General features: G+C 40.5%; 2 protein-coding genes across 2 annotated transcripts in view; both read right to left on the reverse strand.

Moving 5' to 3' along the window:
* Window positions 1–3,016: 3,016 nt before the first annotated feature.
* Window positions 3,017–19,306, reverse strand: part of Grin3a (glutamate ionotropic receptor NMDA type subunit 3A) — a 187,026-nt gene continuing 170,736 nt past the window's right edge. Inside the window, 3 exon segments of the mRNA XM_051187802.1 lie at window positions 3,017–3,382; window positions 7,851–7,927; window positions 9,191–9,355. Coding sequence (XP_051043759.1) covers window positions 3,043–3,382; window positions 7,851–7,927; window positions 9,191–9,355 — 582 coding nt within the window. The 3' untranslated portion in view covers window positions 3,017–3,042.
* On the reverse strand, window positions 17,839–18,972 carry Ppp3r2 (protein phosphatase 3 regulatory subunit B, beta). The gene is made up of 2 exons (XM_051187803.1): window positions 18,385–18,972; window positions 17,839–18,053 (listed from the first exon to the last, which is right to left on the reverse strand). Exons 1-2 carry the CDS (start codon window positions 18,891–18,893, stop codon window positions 18,032–18,034), a joined length of 531 nt encoding a protein of 176 aa, XP_051043760.1. The 5' UTR covers window positions 18,894–18,972; the 3' UTR covers window positions 17,839–18,031.

Raw genomic sequence — 19,306 nt, forward strand, 5'->3', positions numbered from 1 at the left:
TAACTTGCTTTTATTGTTAGAGGAATACTCTTTCTCCTCTTGTGACAAATACACTGTGGAACCCTTAGTCAAACCAGCTTACCCAATCATGCTTTGTGTGTTTCCTATGCCAGGCTCCCTTGGAGAATGGGCCATATCCCCTTGAAATGTGTGTGGGACAGTTGGCCATATTTCAAGTTTTCCAGGACCAGAGCCTGGGTGGGAACAGAGGATTTCCTGATCCCATGAAATTGGATCCCTTAGTTCATTCCAACAGCGGTGCCCCTGGAAGCTTTCTGTGAGCCTGAGGGGTAGGTGAGGGAGCTGAGGTGGAGCAGAACAAAGGTTTGGAAGGACTCTTCCTTTCATGAAATCTTTGTACAAAACACAGCACTGTTTCACAAATTGCAAAACACTTTTCAATTACTACCATTAAAATTTTTGCTATTTATCATGAAAACTGCTTCACAAGCAATTATTTTTTTTTTTTTTTTTTTTGTCACCCAAGACATTGAAAGCATTTTAAGCAGTGCTGACAGCAGTAAGCCTTTTTCACTCTTGTTGCTCCTTGTTGCATCCTGGCCACAGTATTGGCCAAGCAGTTCCTCTTAAGAGCGTGCACTGGTTCTCGGCTCTGTGGGTAGGCAGGATGCTCTGCAAAGTTATCACCACTACTCAGAATGCCTCAGTAGAGAAGCTTAAGATAAAGCAGATATACAAAAATCCAAACTTACAAAACAGTTACTGTAAGGGAGAATTGGTTGCATTACAAAAGGATTCTTTACAAAAGAATTCACCTCTGTGTTCCCTTAAACAGCCAGCCTCTCAAGTGCAGTTGGAATATGAGTTGTTGCACAAATGTCCACGAACCGCAGGAGCATGGCTGACATGTGACTTGAGGTACATTATACATCAGCCTTGCAGGCTGAGCAGGGAATAGTGTCTCCAGGGTGGTGTTAGAGAAAGGTGGGGATGGCTAAGGTATGGAACCTTCCAAAGGCAGCTGAGGCCTGCTGGGGTAAGAGTACAGGAGGGCATGAGGGTGTTGCAAAGCACTTTGTCCTCTTGTGTTCAGGGCTTTCTCCCTCATTGTAATGTTTAATCTGTGAGACTTCTTGCCTCTTGAATATCTGAGCTTACTTGCACTCCTAGATGTTCCCAGCCATTTAACTCATTGTTCAGGTGTTCCGATTACAACTTAGGGCACTATCTTTATCCAGGAGTCTTTGTAGCTCTTGGTGGAGTGCAGATATTGTGTCCCAAAGTGTGTGTGTGTGACAGAAGCCCCATTTAATTATATGAGCACTTGGTGGTGCAGTGTTGTGCATTCTTTGTGGACATGAAAGTAACAAGCAGGTCTGGAGAAGGTAAATCAGAATTGATCAACAGGAAAGTCTACTCCTAAATGGAACCCTGGTGTAAGGTGGGACTGTGGAAACCAGTCTGTAGTTGAGTGCTGAAGTAAAAGAAGACAAGATGACAAGCTCTCCTTCCTTTTCACATGCCTGGAGGTAGCCAAACTTCCAGAGCAGTGCTTCTCTGAGAGTAACCTTAGGACTGTGGTGTGTCCTGGAGTGCTGGCTAGCATTAGGATTCTGAGCCCATTGCCAGGCCCTCCCAACATAACTCCTGGTAATTGGCACCTGGATGAGGGCCTTTGGGAACATACAGGGAATGTAGGGATCTCATGGTTCATTCCTTTCTGCATACCAAGTAATAGTATGACTCGAAGGTGATGCCTGAGCAGAGGGATGGCTAGTTAATCACATCTACCCCTGAGGGCATTATATGGAGCCAGGAGGATAATCAGACTAGAACTACCATAGTTCATCAGAGACCAATATGTTTAAGGATGGGAGATTGTGATGCAGGGCAGACTCCAGTATTTGATATGTGGTGTTCACAACTCACTGGTTGCTTCTGGGGTTCCTCAGGCTAAGAGAGGTGACCACTGATCTGAAAACAGCCTCACATGTGGTATGCAAAACAGGCTCCTTAACAGTGTCAGCTCCCTAAGCGCATGCCTTTAGTCTCAGCACTTGGGACGTAGAGGCAGGTGGATCTCTGAATTCAAGGCTAGCCTGGTCTACAGAACTAGTTCCAGGGCAGGCTCCAAAGCAATACAGAGAAACCTTGTCATGAAAAACAAACAAACAAACAAACAAACAAAAAAAACAGTGTCAGCTCCCAGACCCTGTTAAAGGCATTAACTAGGGGATAGCACAGGTTCCTGCTAAGGACATGACCTTGCTCTGTTTCTCCTTTATAAAAGGCACACACTATGGTAGAGATGCTTACATTAGAAGTATAGTGCAATACATTCTTTAGCCAAATTGCCTTTCTAGCCCAGAGCTTTATTTTAAATGTCCCTTGTGCATTGTTAGTTTGCCATCTGCCTGCCCTCTGCTCTCACTCCCTGCTTCCCTTTCATAGTGGTGCATCAATGGGCTCAGAGACCCAGAGCTGCTTGAGCATGTGGTTCTAACTTAGCCAGTCAATCCTTACCTGTGGTAATTCTGAGCTTTATTCAGTTTTTTTTTTTTTTTTTTTTTTTTTTTTTAAGTATCTGATTTGCCCCTGATTTCCTGACTCCTACCCTGCTTATTCAGATTATACAAATCTAGATTGGGGAGTTGTATCAAATCTGCAAACCCGGATAATTCTATTTTGTAATAATAATAAAAACCAACCCAGTAAGACAGGTATGAGCAACAATTTTTATCTCTTGTTGAAGTGCAGAGAAAGGCCTAAAACCAGAAATATTATTGTGGCACCAGGTGAAAAGGTTGTCAGGAGCCAGAGTTCTCTGACTGCTCATTGATCCCCTTGCAGACTTTACTCCTGACTAATTCTAGGTTCCTGCTATGGAAAAGATTCTTACCCTGGAGACCTGGGGGCATGTGTGGGAAGAGCTGCTGCTGCAGCTGCTGCTGCATGTTAGGCTGATAACAGCACACTTCACTACCAGACTCCACACCTTGTCAGTCAGTACAAAAGAGCTTTACAAAGTGCTTCAAGGGCTTCAGAATACCAAGGGCTGAGAAAGAGGAGCCATGGCACTGCCTAGGATTCACAAGTCCGATTTGTCCTTTGAAACTCCTCCAGCTCTGTTTTCCTGCTTACAGCCAACTGCAGCTCCTGGCGGATTACTTGGATTTGCTTCTCCAACTCGGACAGTTCCTGCATCACTGAGTTCCGAGCTACATTGAGGGAGTCTGCTTTCCCATTGGTGGTCAGTGAGGCAGGGAGCTCTCTTCTCCTTGGAGGGAGAGGGATGTTCTGGTGGGTCTGGGTACCCAGCTGATTTTGTCCTCCCTCCTCACCAAAGACGTATTTTCGTTGGTTGTCATGACTTAGATGAGAAGTATTCCACACCATGAGCTGTTGGGGTCCCATGTTGGATCTAGGAAACAAAGACAATTCAGAGTCCCCTTTTGTCCTACAACCCCATCTTCATCAGCTATGTGAACAAAGGAGAACTAGTTATGTTTGTAGAATTGAAGTCACCATGCCATGAGTGGGCTGCCTGATTAGAGTGCCATGGGAAAAATAGGAGCCATGAACTGAAAGGTTTTACCAAGCCTTATGTTGCTTTGACACACAGATTGGATATCTTTTGGCGAAGTGAGAAGTGGTGTTATGAATTATTTAAAACATCTCTGTGTGTGTGTTAGAGAAGGAGGAGGAGAAGAGGAGGAGGAGGGAGAGAGAACGAGAATATAGGTGGGTGGGGTTCATTGCCAGATAAACACATGTTGAGGTCACATTGTTTTTCACTTTAGAAGGGTCCACAAAGTTACCATTTTGGTTAGGTTAGCCAGCAAGCTCTCAGGATCTGCCTGTCCCCATCCCCCAATAGTGGGGTTGCAGGCACATGTAGTCATATTGAGCTTTAACTTGGGTGGTGGGGACTCAACTAGGTCCTCTTGCTTGCACAGCAAGCACTCTTACTTGCAAAGCCATCTTTCCCACACCCAGGTACATTTTTATACCTTACCCATAAGCAGTGCTCAGAAAGCAGTGCTGCCTGAAACATCCTATGGCTATAGAGATTAATAAGAGTGAGAAATCTTTGTTCAGATGTAGTGCTCTAAGCACTGGTTCACTATGTTTTGGCTGACTTGTATCACTTCTGGGCTATACTGTGCTGTGGGGGGTGAATAAAGGCATATTCTTGTTTCTCACTACAGGAACAATTTTATGCAGATTAAGAATGACAAGTCAAGTTTGATGCTTAAAAGCAAACAAAAATAAGCACCCTTGATTCTTGCTGAGGTAGCAATGACTATAGATAGATTTATAATTCCTTCATGCTTGCATATGCCACTTGCCACCATCATGGAGACATGGCTGTAGGATACTAGATGGGTATGGGAGGGAGCTGGGCAAGTTTCTAAATACACCTTGACAGTTGGATTCTATGAGACAAATTTCTCACTGTGAGATCAGCTTAGTCTAAGCAGTGTAACTGCTGATTATGACCACTTTTACTGTTTACCATGTTGTATATAGCACAATAGGAAACCCTATTAAATCCTAGTGTTTTGTTCCCATAAAGCCGAATCAGCTTTACTCCTGGTGTCCTAATTGTCTGGGAGAGTGGAAAGGTAACCTGGAGTTGGTAAGGCAAGGGGAAGGGAAATGGATTCTTGATGTAGTTACATAGTTGAGAACAAAACACGAAGACTTATTCTGTATTGCTTTGTCCAGAAGTAGATTGCTAAAATGGTTTAATTCTTCATTCCCTTTTAATTCATGACCCCTTTCCTTGGTCTATGGGTCTAGTTCATAACATTGTTTGAAGCAAGGTCTCATTTTGTAGCCCAGGCTGGCCTGGAATTCATTATGTAGTCCAAATTAGTCTTGAACCTGTGGAATTCTTTTGCCTCTGTCTCCCAAGTGTTGGGATTTACAAGCAAGAGCCATCACCCTTGACTCTGGGCTCATTATTTGTTTTAGGGACTAAGGAGGTTGAGCGGTTCCACACCTAAACTTCTAAAGACCCTGCATATTGTCATTTTTCAAATTTCTTGAGATACCATGCAAGTTCTCATTGACCATTGTTGATTGGTGGCAGAGATGGAGAAAGTACACAGGTTTCCTAGTTGTTCCAGCAGAAGACAATGGATTAGGCAACCCTTAACTGCTTTTCCCCTTTTCCCAACCTAGCTACAGGTATATGAATGAGTCAGCTGATCTATTTATTATTCATTATTGGTAGTAAGTATTGGAGTGGCTTCACATAGCAGAAGCTGACTGAAACCTGCCCAGGGCATTAATACAGATACCCGAAAAGTCCTGGTATTCCTCAGTATTTCTCCTGTTGAGGTCTTATACATCTAGAGGCACCCCCCCCCCAAGAGCTCACTTTTCCTGTGTTATGGTCTGGGAAAAAGTTCTACAGTGATTCTACCTACAACTGCTTCCCTGACTTTAGAGTTGGGCCTTTAAGTTTCCACACTGAATAAATAATGAATCACAGATAAAAACTCTCTTGAAATATTCACTAATGTGTATTAATATCTGCCTTAGTACCTTGGCTTAGAATTTCTCCAAGCCACCAATCTCATGTAATCTTCCATTCATCTAACCCTCCAAATTCATTCAATAAATATGGAGAATAGAGCAAGATATCATGTCATAATGGCATGGACATTTGCATTTTATTCTTTGAAGAGAAGAAAGGATATTTTCAAGTCAGTAAACCTGACTCTAGTACTATAGAATGACTGGCAGAGGAAAAACACTAAAAATAGAGTTGTCTACCCATTTCATTAGACTGTTCATATAGCCATAGAGACAGGTGATCTGGCTACCCAAATCTTGGAGTATCTGTGTGAGAATATAACAGTGATAAGGAATTCTTTGTAACATCCTCTAGTTGATAGTATCACTGTGCTCTGATAATTTATGTGTGGCTCTGGAATACCTATGAATGCAATTTGGTAGATGCTTAAATAGATAAGGTGTCTAATTAGAAGGAGTGTGTGTGTGTGTGTGTGTGTGTGTGTGTGTGTGTGTGTGTGTGTGTTTTGGTAAAGGACTGACTAAGTAGAAGGAATTAGATTGTGTTTTGGTCAAGCCTTTTCTGATTTTTGAAAGCTGAACATGACCAATAGAATGAGAAATATTTCACAATAAAATGAGCAATACAAGCTTCATTGGAGCAGTTATGTAAGATTGAAGCTCAGTATGCCACTGAATTATTCAGAACTGATAACATAACTGTGAGTCTTCAAATACATATGGAGTTTGTAAGGTTGCAGGCTCTGGGCTGTAGAGAGACTGCCACAGGAAGTGTGGGCCATTCACAATAAAAGGAAAGGGTAGACAGCATGATTCTTTTTCATGGCTTGCAGCCCCAGTGCTAAAGTCCCATCTCTCTGGACCATAGCCAGCTTATCAGAATCATTTCCATTGTCTCTTAAAATCTCTTCAGTCACAGAGTCTCCTAACAGCCCCCTTCTGTGGTATGGTACCACAATGCAAGTATGTTAGTGACAGGTTGAAGATTAATTGGGTCACAGTGATGAAGTCATATTATGTCTTAGCTTTTGTCAGAGTAAGGAAGGGACTCTAAGAAAAGTAGGTAAGTTGAGGGAAAAGCACCATTAATGGGACAGGGTCACTGGGCTTCGTGTTTCTGGAAAAAATGTACAGCTATGTCTTCTGATGTTTCTCTGATTAAAGAATTATAGAAAAATCTCCCTAAGGTAACAGAACAGCTGTGACCTGAGTAGTCTGTAGCTTGTCACTAACAGACTTGTACTGTGACAAGGGGATACCACACTGACAGCAGGTGACAGGTTATTCTGTGACTAGAAAGGAGCCTTAAGAGATTGTAAATGATTCTGACAAGTTAGATGCAACCCAGGGAATAAAGCAGCCATGGAGGAGATCCAAGCTAGACAAGAATCCTGCTGTATACCATTGTCCTTCTGTTATGAATGAGAGGTGTTAGTGTCAGATTTTAAACTACACAGAAATCCCAGCTTTGAGCTGAAGATATGCCATCAGTTCTCAAAGTCAATGCTGTATCTGAGGCCATGGGGAATGTGAGAGATCCAGGAGGGCAGCCTCGGGCAGCGGCAGCAGAGGCCAGCAAACAGCAGACCTGGAGTGTTTCTGACATCTTCAGTCTGTTTGATGAGGACACAGCCATCAACAGTCTGGCTGTAGTGAAGGTGTGGACCTTTGAGACATTTAATTCCTTTTCATATTAGTGAAGACCTTTTCTAAGGAGTGATGAGAGTGCCAGAAAGTGTACTTAGTAGGAATCTCTGTAGCTTGTTTCACATTCTCAGGAGTGCTGGAGAGGTGAGAAATTGAAACGTGCCAAGAGGGCATTCAGGTGGGAAAAAAAATGATCACCAGCTATACCCACGAATGAAGGGTTCTGTGCATTTGGTACATGATACTCGTTGTATTTCTTAGACATTTGCCTTACTTTCAGAGCTTTTAGCTTACTATCTCATTTATAGCTTATAACAACTCTTAGGAGTGGTTACTTTTTTTTACCCATTTCATAGATGAGGAGTCTGAGGCACCGATGTTAAGTAACACATATTGTTAAATGTTGGAGACAGGACTGGGCCCAAACACCAGGCTCTGAAGCCCAACATACCTGCATTTTAAACTTTTCAATATTTTGTCTGTGGTGCATTTCAGTCTATACATGTGTGTATGTGCATGGATTTGTTTATTTTCAGTTTCAATTCATCATAACTGAAAATATCTATTTATATTGATTTTGTTTATCAGCAGATTGCCACAATTTATTTAGTGGTAACTTCCTTTTGGAATATGGAGTATAATCACATGTCTCAACTTTTATTTTAGCAAAGGCTTTAGCAATAGCTTTGATCTCTTACCTCTTTTCAACACGTTTTGTCTTGAAACGTGGCTGCTTTTCTTCTACAAATGACGTGTTTAATGCTCTGTGCAATCTCTGGTAGGAAGAACAGATTCACAGAGATCATTTGGAATGTGAATACCAGGGACAAAGACACTGCTTGAAATTTCACAGACTATATCTAGTAGCTGCAGACATTGGCTTCTTTAACCAAAATTTCAGGCATGTATGAAATTAGGTCAACATTCAGTCACATTTTGCAAGGTAACAAGGATTCTAAATTACAGCTAATTATTTCTGGAAGGAGGAGAAATGCTTTGGATGGTGAAATGGTATATGATACAAAGTGAAAACCAACAACTCTTGAATGGTACAAAGCCTTGTACAGTTGTCAGAATTGAGTCCAAAGTAACAAATCCAAGGAAGGGAGCAGGTTTCCGGAGGATTTAACTATATTAGCATACAACAGAGGAGATTACTTGTCTGCAGACTTCAAGGATACCAACAACTTCCCAGAAAGTATGAAGAATAGGGTTCAACTGTGAGAAAATAGGTTATCTGTCTATAAAACAAAGACAAAAACAACAAACAATAACAATAACAACAACAAATACTGAACAAGGCAACGAGTAACAGAGTGGGTGAATGGCAAAAGCAGAAACCTGTTCAGCCTCACCTTCAAGAGATGAGGCAAGTCATGGAGTTCCTGGATGCAGAAGGGACCCCACACTGGGAATGTGGGGTGGCTCATCCATCTTACATGGACATGAAGCTGTGATTTGCTAAAGTACTTTCTGACTACAGCATGGATGCCCACATTGGTTTCACACATGTAGAGATGAACAAAGGAGTGTTTCTAAATAGTCTTTAACCATCTTTGTAAATTGGGTAATGGGGTCTGTCTTAGAAGAGAAAATCTTGCTTCTATGAGACATGGCCTCACATAAACAAACCTTAGAACTACTGACAGATAAATAGACCAGGGGAATGGGATCTCCTAAAAGCAAATGGGAACTCGAGACCCCTACTAGCTTTTACCTTGCCAAGGGAAGAATCGCAGGGGAATGGATTTTTCACATCATCTCTTCAGATGGTCTTTGTTAAGTGAAACAGGGTTCATAACAGTTAAATTGTGTCTTCTATGGGTGGCAGTAGTATTTCAGGAAAGGGAGGGACACTTCGGGTCCTCAATTTATGGGTAGGTGGGTTAGTGGGCTAAAGGAAATTACGACCCCTAGTGCTTGGCCATCCCTCTCTTGGTTTCTTGTCATTTGTCAGTTGACAAACTGCCCTGAGTCATTTCCTCCCCAGGAATTCTTAAATACAGGAGCACTGGTACAAGAGTCCTTCAGAACTCACCTGACTTGTGTGCAGCCAATATTGCAGCTTAGATTTGCTTTTGATTCGTGGTAGCAGCAGTCTGTACACTATGTGTTCACCAATGGTTGTCAAGATGGAGAGGCCAAATCCAATGCACAGCAGCACGAAGAGTCCAGAGAAATGCTTGATGCCCATTTGTAAAGTCTGTGACAAGACAGAAAAGGCCGTGTCATGACACATGCAGCCCGGTAGTCATTTGCTCTTTTTGAATCAGTTTTACTTTAGCTGGAGACCCTTCCTCTCTGAGTGAACACCCTTATACCCTGCCAGGAAGGACACACCCTGGGTGACTTCAGGCTGCTGCTGACACAGTCTTCACACATGGATACCCCTGTGTGTCATCCCAGGAGTTGTACAAAGGCTTTACATCTGGACTGTGCTTCCATTTCTTAGAGGCAGAGAAATAAAAATCTGAAACAGTTGACTATGAAGAAGCAGAGAAGGCACAGATTTAAGGAGTAAAGATCATGCGTTGAATAATCCTAGAAGTTAGATCTGGCAGAGAATGTTGGGACCCTTTACTTCAATGACTTAATAGTTGTGGAAATAAACGAGTGAGGTAAAGAAAGTTGTACTAGGCCACACAATGAAGCAGCTGTGTTGAAGAAGGAAAAGGAGGCCACTTTCTGGCTTTTTGAAAGGAGTTTTGCAGCTTTAGAAGGAAGTAAATATATAGAGGACTTTTATGCTAAAAGCTTGTTTGGTGGTGTCATTATCATTGGTAATTAGTTGGTGCTTAATATATTACTGCTCAAACAGAGAATTACTGTTGGATTTCAACATTCACACCATCAAATGTTCAGCAGGAACTCTAAATGAGCCATACTTTGTTTGTTTGTTTGTTTGTTTCTTTTAGGTACTGTCAAGGTAAGGAAAAAGTGTAATTCACACTGGGTCACCTTTCTATTAAACACATAGGTTTTCTTGTATGTACAAAAATCTAATTTTTCTCATATTATCCCAATAATTTATAAGCTGTGTTGAGTTTATACATTTATTTAAACGTCTTTTATACCTATAAACTAATAGACTAAAAAAAGGGTTTACCTTATTTTATATATGTGGGTATTTTGCCTGCATGTATATCTGTACAACACATGCAAGTGTCCATGGAAGCCGGAAGTGGGTGTTGGATTCCCTGGAATGGAGTTAAAGACAGCTGTTCACTTCGACATAGGTGCTGGGAATCGAACTTGGATCCTCTGGAAGAGCAGCAACACATGCTCTTAACTATTAAGCCATTCTTCAGTTCTGTATGTTTACCTATTTATGAATTTGTTTGTTTGTTTTTCGAGACAGGGTTTCACTGTGTAGCCCTGGCTGTCCTCTATGTTTATTTTTAAACTAGGAATTTAGTAGAGTCTATATGTGTATACTGATATGATGATCTTTTAATCCTCCTTTAAATATTAATTACCTCCATTTCACATTTGAGGTGCTTAGATATTATGTCTCCCCATATCCAACATACTAATATATGAGGGAACCAGGCTATAGATACAGGGTGACATCTGTGCTTTCTGCCAATTTCTCTTGTGGGTGTCTTTTGTTATCTGCTTTCTCACTATGAATTCTCTATCGCAACTTACCAAATTTTTTATTTAAAAAAAAATAAGCATCAGAATTGAAATCCACTATAGTTTACCTGTGAGTATCAATCCAAACACTGTGTCTGAGTCTGAGTGATAAGATGTAAGGATGAAGCTGTAATTCAACCTTTTTCTCCTTGTACTTGTTATTTTTTTGTCAGTTTGATATGAAGTAGAGGTACTTGATGAAATTTCAATTGAGGAACTGCCTGCACTACATTGGCCTGTGGGAAAGTCTATGGAGGCATTCTCTTTATTAATGATTGACTATGGGTTATATCACAGCTGAGCACATGGGTTGTATAAGAGAACAAGCTGAGCAAGCCATGGAGAATAGATCAGTAAGTAGCTTTACTGTCCTTCCTGCCTCTGCTCCTGTTTGAGTTCCTGCGCTGACTTCTCTCCATGCTATAAAGTAAACCACTTCCTCCCCAAATTTGGTTTTGGTCAGTGCCATATCACAACAACAAAAAGCAAACTAGATAATGTTCTTTTAAATATACTAAGCATTTGTTTTGTATCTGCACCCCAGTAGTAGAGCACTTACTACTGGGTTCAATTTTTAGCACACAAAATGAATAATCAACAAATAAATTATCTGATGTTAAATGCTTAAGATTATGCAGCCATCTTGGTGCATTGTGATACCACAATCCATGCATTATGTGTTAGGAATGTGCATGCATAGATGCCCGAGTATTTTCATGATAATTAGGAAATCCAAATGTGGTTTTGAATTAAGTGGGAATATAGTTTGTGTTTTCCTGTGAGCGTAATGGAAAGCATGCCACCATTTTGCAAACACTAGTCATCACATTTCTAAGAACAAACTAGATCCAGATAAAAAGCAATGCTTGTTATCATCAAATGTGTGGTTTCTGCCAAGACCATTGATGCTTCCAGGAAATGTAGAGACCAAGACCACCAATTTTGTTGGTGCCCAAACTCTTTTATATTTTTTAATATGGGGTCACTTGGAACAGCTGATGGCCTCCAGGAAGGAATGCTATGAAAGTATTTCACTCATCATTCGAACCTAATATGTTAATGATGTTCCCATGAAACTAATTCTTCCCATCCACAGGCTATCTACAGCACAAAGCAACTCCTATGTTACCCCTCTGATTTTCTACAGAGTTGTCTCTATCCATTGTTTCCAATTATCCTCTTTCATTCTCTTTCCTCTCTTTCTGACTTGGACCCACTTGTTATTGTCCAACTTCTTCAGTCACTGTGAGCCACCTTGTTTGTTACCTGCGTTGATATGTTTTCACTTAATTTTTGAGGATACTTCTCACTCTTGCTTCCACTTCAGTCCTCATTGCAAATCTCCATCTTTCTGACTATAATTAATGGCACAATTCCCATTCCTTGCTATACTTATTTTTTTTTCTTATTCAGATTTATGGCTTTAAATGCCAATGATATGCTAAAGATTATCAAAGAGTTAAGGACTTTATTCTTCAATTCCATACTCAGACAATTTAGGTATCCCAAATTATATCACATTTTACACAATAAAAGCAATCTACATTGAATAGAAATACCCTACATAGATGGATAATGCTGCTACCAGAAGCCATAAGCTAGGAAGTAAAAATTCCAGTGTCAGGAGTAGGATGCATTCCTTTGCATTGTTGATAAGACCCTATTGTCAAATATACCACACAGTGTGGTTTCAGGATTTAGAAAAATCTAATTGAAGCTGAACTGGAAGATTACTTCCTGCTGGCTAACTTTGATAGTTCTAGAAGATGCTATGTAGGCCACTGAGCAAGAGAAAGGATTAGAGCCTGAATGCTATAATACTGACTCTGAAGGCAAGATGTACCCATTGGAGTAATAATAGCATGACCATTATGGGAGCAACTGTTTTCTAATTGGACTTGAAGCTTTCTGCACAAGAAGAATGTCTGGTACTGTAAACCTTGTCAAAAGCCTATGGCTGGGCCATTGTAAATCATAAGAGGGCATCTACTGTTGTTTTGCTAAATGGGAATGTTGATAAACTTCATCTTAATCTTCATGATTTTGATTTTTAGCCTTGGTCAAAGAAGTTTCTGCTTGTAGTGGGTGCTGATTAATACAGAACCAAAATTGTTTAGCCTTAAATGGGATATCTAAATCACCCTCTCAAATCTCTAGAAACATAACAAAGGGGGAAACTGAAAACAACATAAGAGCCTGAAACTGTTTTCTATACATGCCATGGCAGTGATGGTTACCTGTATAAGACTGATCCCATCAACATTCCATCATGGATAAGTGAAGAACTCATGGGGCCTCACCCCCATCTGAATGAGGAGTTATAAGCAGTTCAATTTGAGATAACAATATCCTTTTAATATAAGATACTTTTTTTTTTTAAAACAGTCTAATATTGTAGCTTAGGCTGGCTTGGAGCTCACCATGTAGTTCAAACTGGCAGTGAACTCATGGAACTCTTACTGCTTCAGTCTCCTGAATGTTGAGATTATAGGGGTGAGCTACCATGCTTGGTCCCATATAATTATATTAAAATTCTGTCGTTCCTGAACTAAGCTCATTTGGCATATAAATTTTTTCTAGAATGGTAAGTAAGTACATGCTATGTTTTTTTTTTAAACAATTTTTTTTTCTAAAATAATACTTTTCCCTGGGCAATGGTGGCTCAAACCTTTAATCCCAGCACTCAGGAGGTAATGACAGTCAGATATCTGTGAGTTCGAGGCCAGCCTGGTCTAGAGAGCAAGTTTCAGGACAACCTTGGGCTACACAGAGAAACCCTGTCTTGCAAAATAAAAATCAAAAAACAAAAATAACCTTTAATATTAATTTCTAAAATATATTTGTTAACTTCAATGAGTTAAGTCTATTGCTTCTTTTATTATAATTTACTACCCTCAATTTGTTAGTTATTATACTTTATTATATATAATAAATACTGCTGCAGTTAAAAAAAAGTCTTATCAGGTAAACATTATCATTTTGGATTATTGTGGTAAATACTGGCCTGGGTGTTGTTACCAGGTCAATGGCTAGAACTATTTTGGTGATTGATAATGTCTGAAATGACCTGTAAAAGTGGCAGAAACTAGTCTCAGTGCCACCCAAGGTACAAGATGTTGCAAAGCTCCAGATTGACATAACTTCACCAGCCTCATTTCATAACTAGTTTTTCCTTTTTTTTTTCTTTTTGGTGCTAACATCAAAACCAGGACCACATGCGTGTTAAACAAGCACTCTACCACTGGCTTTATTGTACCACTTTAATTATTGTAATTATAGTTAATTACATGGACTACTTACTGTTAATTAGGTGAATATTTTTCCATGCTTATTTTTCCTGACTTTTCTGTGAATCATATACTTGACTTTTCCATATTTTATGTATTTCAGAAGACTTTAAGAAGCTATTGACCTTTCCTTATTTTTTATGTTTTTCCACTTTAAATTTTCCTATAGTATCTATTATTAGTTATTTGGATTTGAAACTGCATACATATATTTTTCCCACCTTAAATTCTTCTATTGTTTTAGTTGTCTTGAGAAAAATGTTTTGTGTGCAGTGGTGAGTTGGAGGAATACTAATATCTTCAGTCCATCTTGAGTTTTTCTGCTAGGGAATGGAGATGTGTTAAGATTTCTTCAAGACTTTCAACTTTGTTCCAATACTTCAGAGGCTTATACCCTAAAAGGTCACTTCCATCATAGGATGGCCTACATTCCTTTAAGCTAAACTTTAAATTTCATTTAAAATCTTTGGATTATGTGTGTTTTTTACATGCTGAGATCAAAGGCATTCACCACTATACCAGGCGATTGTTGGGTTTTAAAAAATAATGGCAAAACCAGGTTTTAAACTGCCATATCAACAACAACAAAAATGCATATTTGTGTGTTAGATTTAGTCTATGAACTGCCAGAGAACATCCTCCCAACTACAGAGCTTTACTGCTATGTCTGTGCACTGTTACTTTTTCATTATAAATTATTTAAGGTGTTGTGACACAGTTTGTATGTCGCAGTCACTGGCTACCAGCATAGGTAATCTTGAAAAGGATTCCAGGTCCTTGGAATACAACCTTGTTGGAGAATGCTTGCCTAGCATGCATGAGAGCCCGAGCCCTATGTTACTATCCTCCCTTCCCCCACTCCCAAATATGCAGTGTAAATCTTAGACTATCAGCTACACTCCTACACCTTTATGATATTTCTGAAGTATGACTGACTTGGAATACAAACCATTTATGCTGAGTCACTATTTTCCCTGTGTTTCAAAAAGAGCGTCTTTCTAGTGGCTTGGAAATTATAACATATGTTGGAGAGCAGCCACACCTCTTTAATATAGAATCACAACAATGTGTTGCTACCAATGTGTGTAACCTTGAAGCATATTGCTGTTATCAGTTTAACTTAAATATAGTCACTTGTTTCTCATGCTAAGATGAAATAGGAAGGTAGTTTAAAACTGTTTCCAAGGGCTCATGTTAAAAATCCAGGCATGGTGATGCACGCTTGTAATCACAGAGTGGAGAAGGAGGAGACAGGAGGGCCTCTAGAGCTCACTGACCAGCGAGCCTAATCACAGCAGTAACCCCAGGTCCCAGTGAAATACTCTCTTGAAATGCAAGTAACAACACTTAGGGTGGACCTATTGTCCTCACATACCTATGCTTTGTATGCTTGCACATGCACACGCACACACACACACCTTTTAAAAATAAGGCTGTTTCTTTGCAATGCATAAAACTGAAGAGGTCTGGGTCTTTTGCTCCTTGACAGGCAGTTAGTTTGTTAGTTCTTTGTTTCTCCTCTTGTGGAAATTGGATTGACCAGACTACATAAATAATATCATTAAGAATAATTTGAGGCAAGTGAACATAGTAACCATAGGAACAAGAGGGAAGGGACTTAATATGGGAGAAAAGAAAGGAACCTTGGTCTTTGTTGTCTTGAGTCTTTCCTTGCTTCTTTCCAGCCTCATGTCCTTGGACAAGATTGCTTGTATCATTTGTGAGACTGAGATGATGACACCACCTCAGTGCTGATCAGATGATGTGATGAAAGTTACAAGCTGATTACCCCATCCACATCAATTGTTATTGTCACTCCAAGGAGTTACACAGAGCTATTGTTTTTTAAATTGGCAGTTAACTGAGAGAAAAAAAAGCATTCTAGCTTGTTAGTCAATATGATCCATTTCTCCAAATATCTAGCCAAATATTTTCTGTTCCATAATCAGAAACAAGTAGTCGTGTCAGGGTTATTACTTTGGGCAACTATGATATATAGATTGGTTGGGCAACTAATTTAATCCAGCTACTCCAAAAGATTTTCCTTGTTAAACATAAACAAAGGAATAAAATCCTTAATCATAATTTCAATTTTTTTTCCAATTTGAAAGTGTGTTTCCAGAGTGACAACATCTGTCATCAGGAGATCTTGGGTTATCCTTACCATTCTTACTAACATTTCCTATCAAAGTCAGAAGTGTTAGGCTAGGATGAAAGTCTCTCTTTAAGTGTTTTCTAGGTCTCAAGTTGAGACATCTGTCAGCTGATTTGCACATGAGTGGTGAAGAGGGCCTTGGTATCTGTTCCTACCATTTCCTTTTTGGGATGAAATTACATAGATGTCCAACTAATTTTAGAGTGGTTGTGGCCAAGTGTAAAAATGTGAGGCTGCAAAGGATCCCAGTATCCTTTCCACACCGATTTCACAGCCAGAGAAGGAAGGCTAGGGAGGGAAGACAGAGTGAGCCTTTTACACAGAGTGAACATTTTTCATCTCTTTGAATCTTCAAAGTAAACGTGGATAGAAAGACACAGAAGCTAAGTTGCTCATATTCACCCAGCTAATAAGTGGCTGTAGTGACTCTGTTTTAACTGAATCCATACCCTGGAGTGTTTGGATGTTAAATTGTCTTAACTATTGTGAAATGGGTTTGACTCCAATGCTACAGGGATGGCATTATTTGCACAATCCAAACATGTATTTTATGATGGAAAAGGGGTTATAGAGTTGGGGATTCCTATTCCTTGTGGTTCCCAATAAAGTATAATATGAAAAGTGTTGCAGTATTCCTTGGGATAGATGGGTACCTTGCAAGTAATGAAATCTGTGAATTTCTACCTCCTAAGACTAATTGACAGCTTCTTTAAAGTATAACAAATCTAGAAATGGTTAAGTGGTGTCTCTCGACTGGGTACGTGTAGTGAGAGTTTATTTCATTATATCAGGCAGCTCATTATGGGGAGCAGTCTGTGAAGTGGCAGATGTTGGGGCATCTGCCCTTCCAAGGACACCTTGTACTCTATTAATTGACAATAGTATAAGGGGCTTCATGGAGCTAGTGACATTTATGGGGACAAACAATAGTGATAAACCAACTCCAAAACAGAACAGAGCTTCTACATCTATCATTGCTGTTCTCAGGCCACAAACATTATTCATGTGAATTGCAGAGAAAGGTGCATCTTGTCTAGAATCCTATAATCCTAGTTTAATTATTCCGGCCTGAGTAACTCTTGAGTCAAATGTTACAATGGAGGAAACCTTCTTGAGATAAGACAGCTTTTGGCATCTCTGCTAGGAACCACATCAGATTCTCAAAAGCAAGCTGATCCAGTGTTACCATTTTGTTTGCCAATCTTTGCATTTCTCATCATCTCTCAGAACAACAGTATTTCAGCATCCTGAGAAAGGTCACCTCAACCTGAATCTGCTAATTCTGCCCTGGGGGAAAACTGACTCTGTCTCATTTACCCCAACTGGGTGAGGCTGGGTGTGGGGAGGATGTTGCCCAGTCTGACCAGAATACTGCTTTTTCTGAACCTACAAGGTCAAAAACCTGTCATACTGAGGTGGGTGGGCTGGCCATTTGGCCCAGAGTTAGCTGTTCTCACATGAACTCTGAGGTTACTTTCTGGTAGGCTGAAGCATGGAGACAAATCTCCCCATTTTGACTTCAACCCCTCAAACATGCTCAGGGATTTCTGGATGACCATGGAGAGTCAGGTGCATCCTGTTATGGAGGTATTAGTGCCCAGAGAATGATTGAAAGATACTAAGCAAAGATAAATGTATTTTTGATAGTTGTTACAATGAGAAGTTTAACCATTTGTTAAAAGTCTGAGTGCCACAAGTAAACGAAAAGATTTCCCAACACTCCATGAGAGTCGTAGTCTTCTCCCATATACACAGCCTTGAGAAAGAAAGCAAAGATGTACATTTTCTTATTTTTAAGCTTTTAGTCTTCTTGACCGTGTTCTCTAAAACAAAGAAAAAGGCACTTATGAGAATTATTTCAATTTTTGATTTCTCTCCCTGCCTCCCCCCCCCCTTTGTCTGTAGTTATGGAGAGGTAACTTAATAACACTGCAGGGGTGGCAGAGGTAAAGAGAAACACTTCCTGGTTAGCCAGAGAGACAGTAGCTGAATATCTTGAATACATCTTGAAAGAGAAGAAAGCTAAATATGTTGACTGAAGCCCTTAAAAAAGATCAAACTAAAAAACAAAAACAAAAAAAACAAAACAAAAAAAAAACAAAAACAAAAAAAAACCCCCAATAACAACAACAACAAAAACCCCACAAAACTCACACAAACACGACCAACTTCTTGTGGATCTCCATGCTTCTAACCACATCACAGAACTCTTGGAAGGATATCCGGCCATCGCCGTCCTTATCCAGGACCAAGATGGTTTTGTCTACCAGTTGCTGCAGCTGCCAGTCCTTCAGATTGTTACCCACCATCATCTTCAGCACCTGGAAGAGCTCCCCGTTGGAGATGTAGCCATCTTTGTCCATGTCGTAGATTCTGAAGGCGAACCTTAGCTTCTGGTCTTCGTCGCCCTTGACGCTGAACTGCGAGGTGCCCCTGATGAACTCGTGGAAATCCACTTCCCCGTTGCCATCCGTGTCAAAGATGTCGATTACTCGACTCACCAGTGGGTTCTGTTGCAGCTCAGGCAGCGACATGAACTCCTCTATGCTCAGAGAGCCGGATTTGTCCAAGTCCATCTTCTTGAAGCTTCTGCACAACCTTCTAATCTCATCCTGGTCGAAGTGGTTGCCCATCTCGGAATAGTAGCTGGCCTCGTTTCCCATGGCGGGGGCAGTAGAGCTGGTAAAGCCAGTGGGAGGGAGGAGACAGCAAGGCAGAGAGTGCTGCCGTTGGCCTGTGCATCTCGCGAGAGAGAGCACGTGGGAACCAGAGGTGGGCAGCAGGCAGGGAAGGTGAAATCCAGTAACTCAGTGAGGACAATAAGAGGGGAAATGGAGGCTGGAGGGGATGGGAGGACAAACGCGGGCTATTCAGGAAAGGGATAGCTGTCACTGAGCTGACCTCCTCTGTAACACAGGTCTTCCTTACAATTTCTCCTGGAAATTATTTTCTCTTTCATCTCCCTTTCCCAAGAAATGGGAGCCCCAAGGGAGCTAGGAACATATCTAGATAATCCACTGTGTTATCTCCAGCAAAGACTACATACATAGCTTGACAGACAATATATACATAACGG

Source organism: Phodopus roborovskii, unplaced genomic scaffold (assembly GCF_943737965.1).
Source record: "Phodopus roborovskii unplaced genomic scaffold, PHOROB, whole genome shotgun sequence".
NCBI lineage: Eukaryota > Metazoa > Chordata > Mammalia > Rodentia > Cricetidae > Phodopus > Phodopus roborovskii.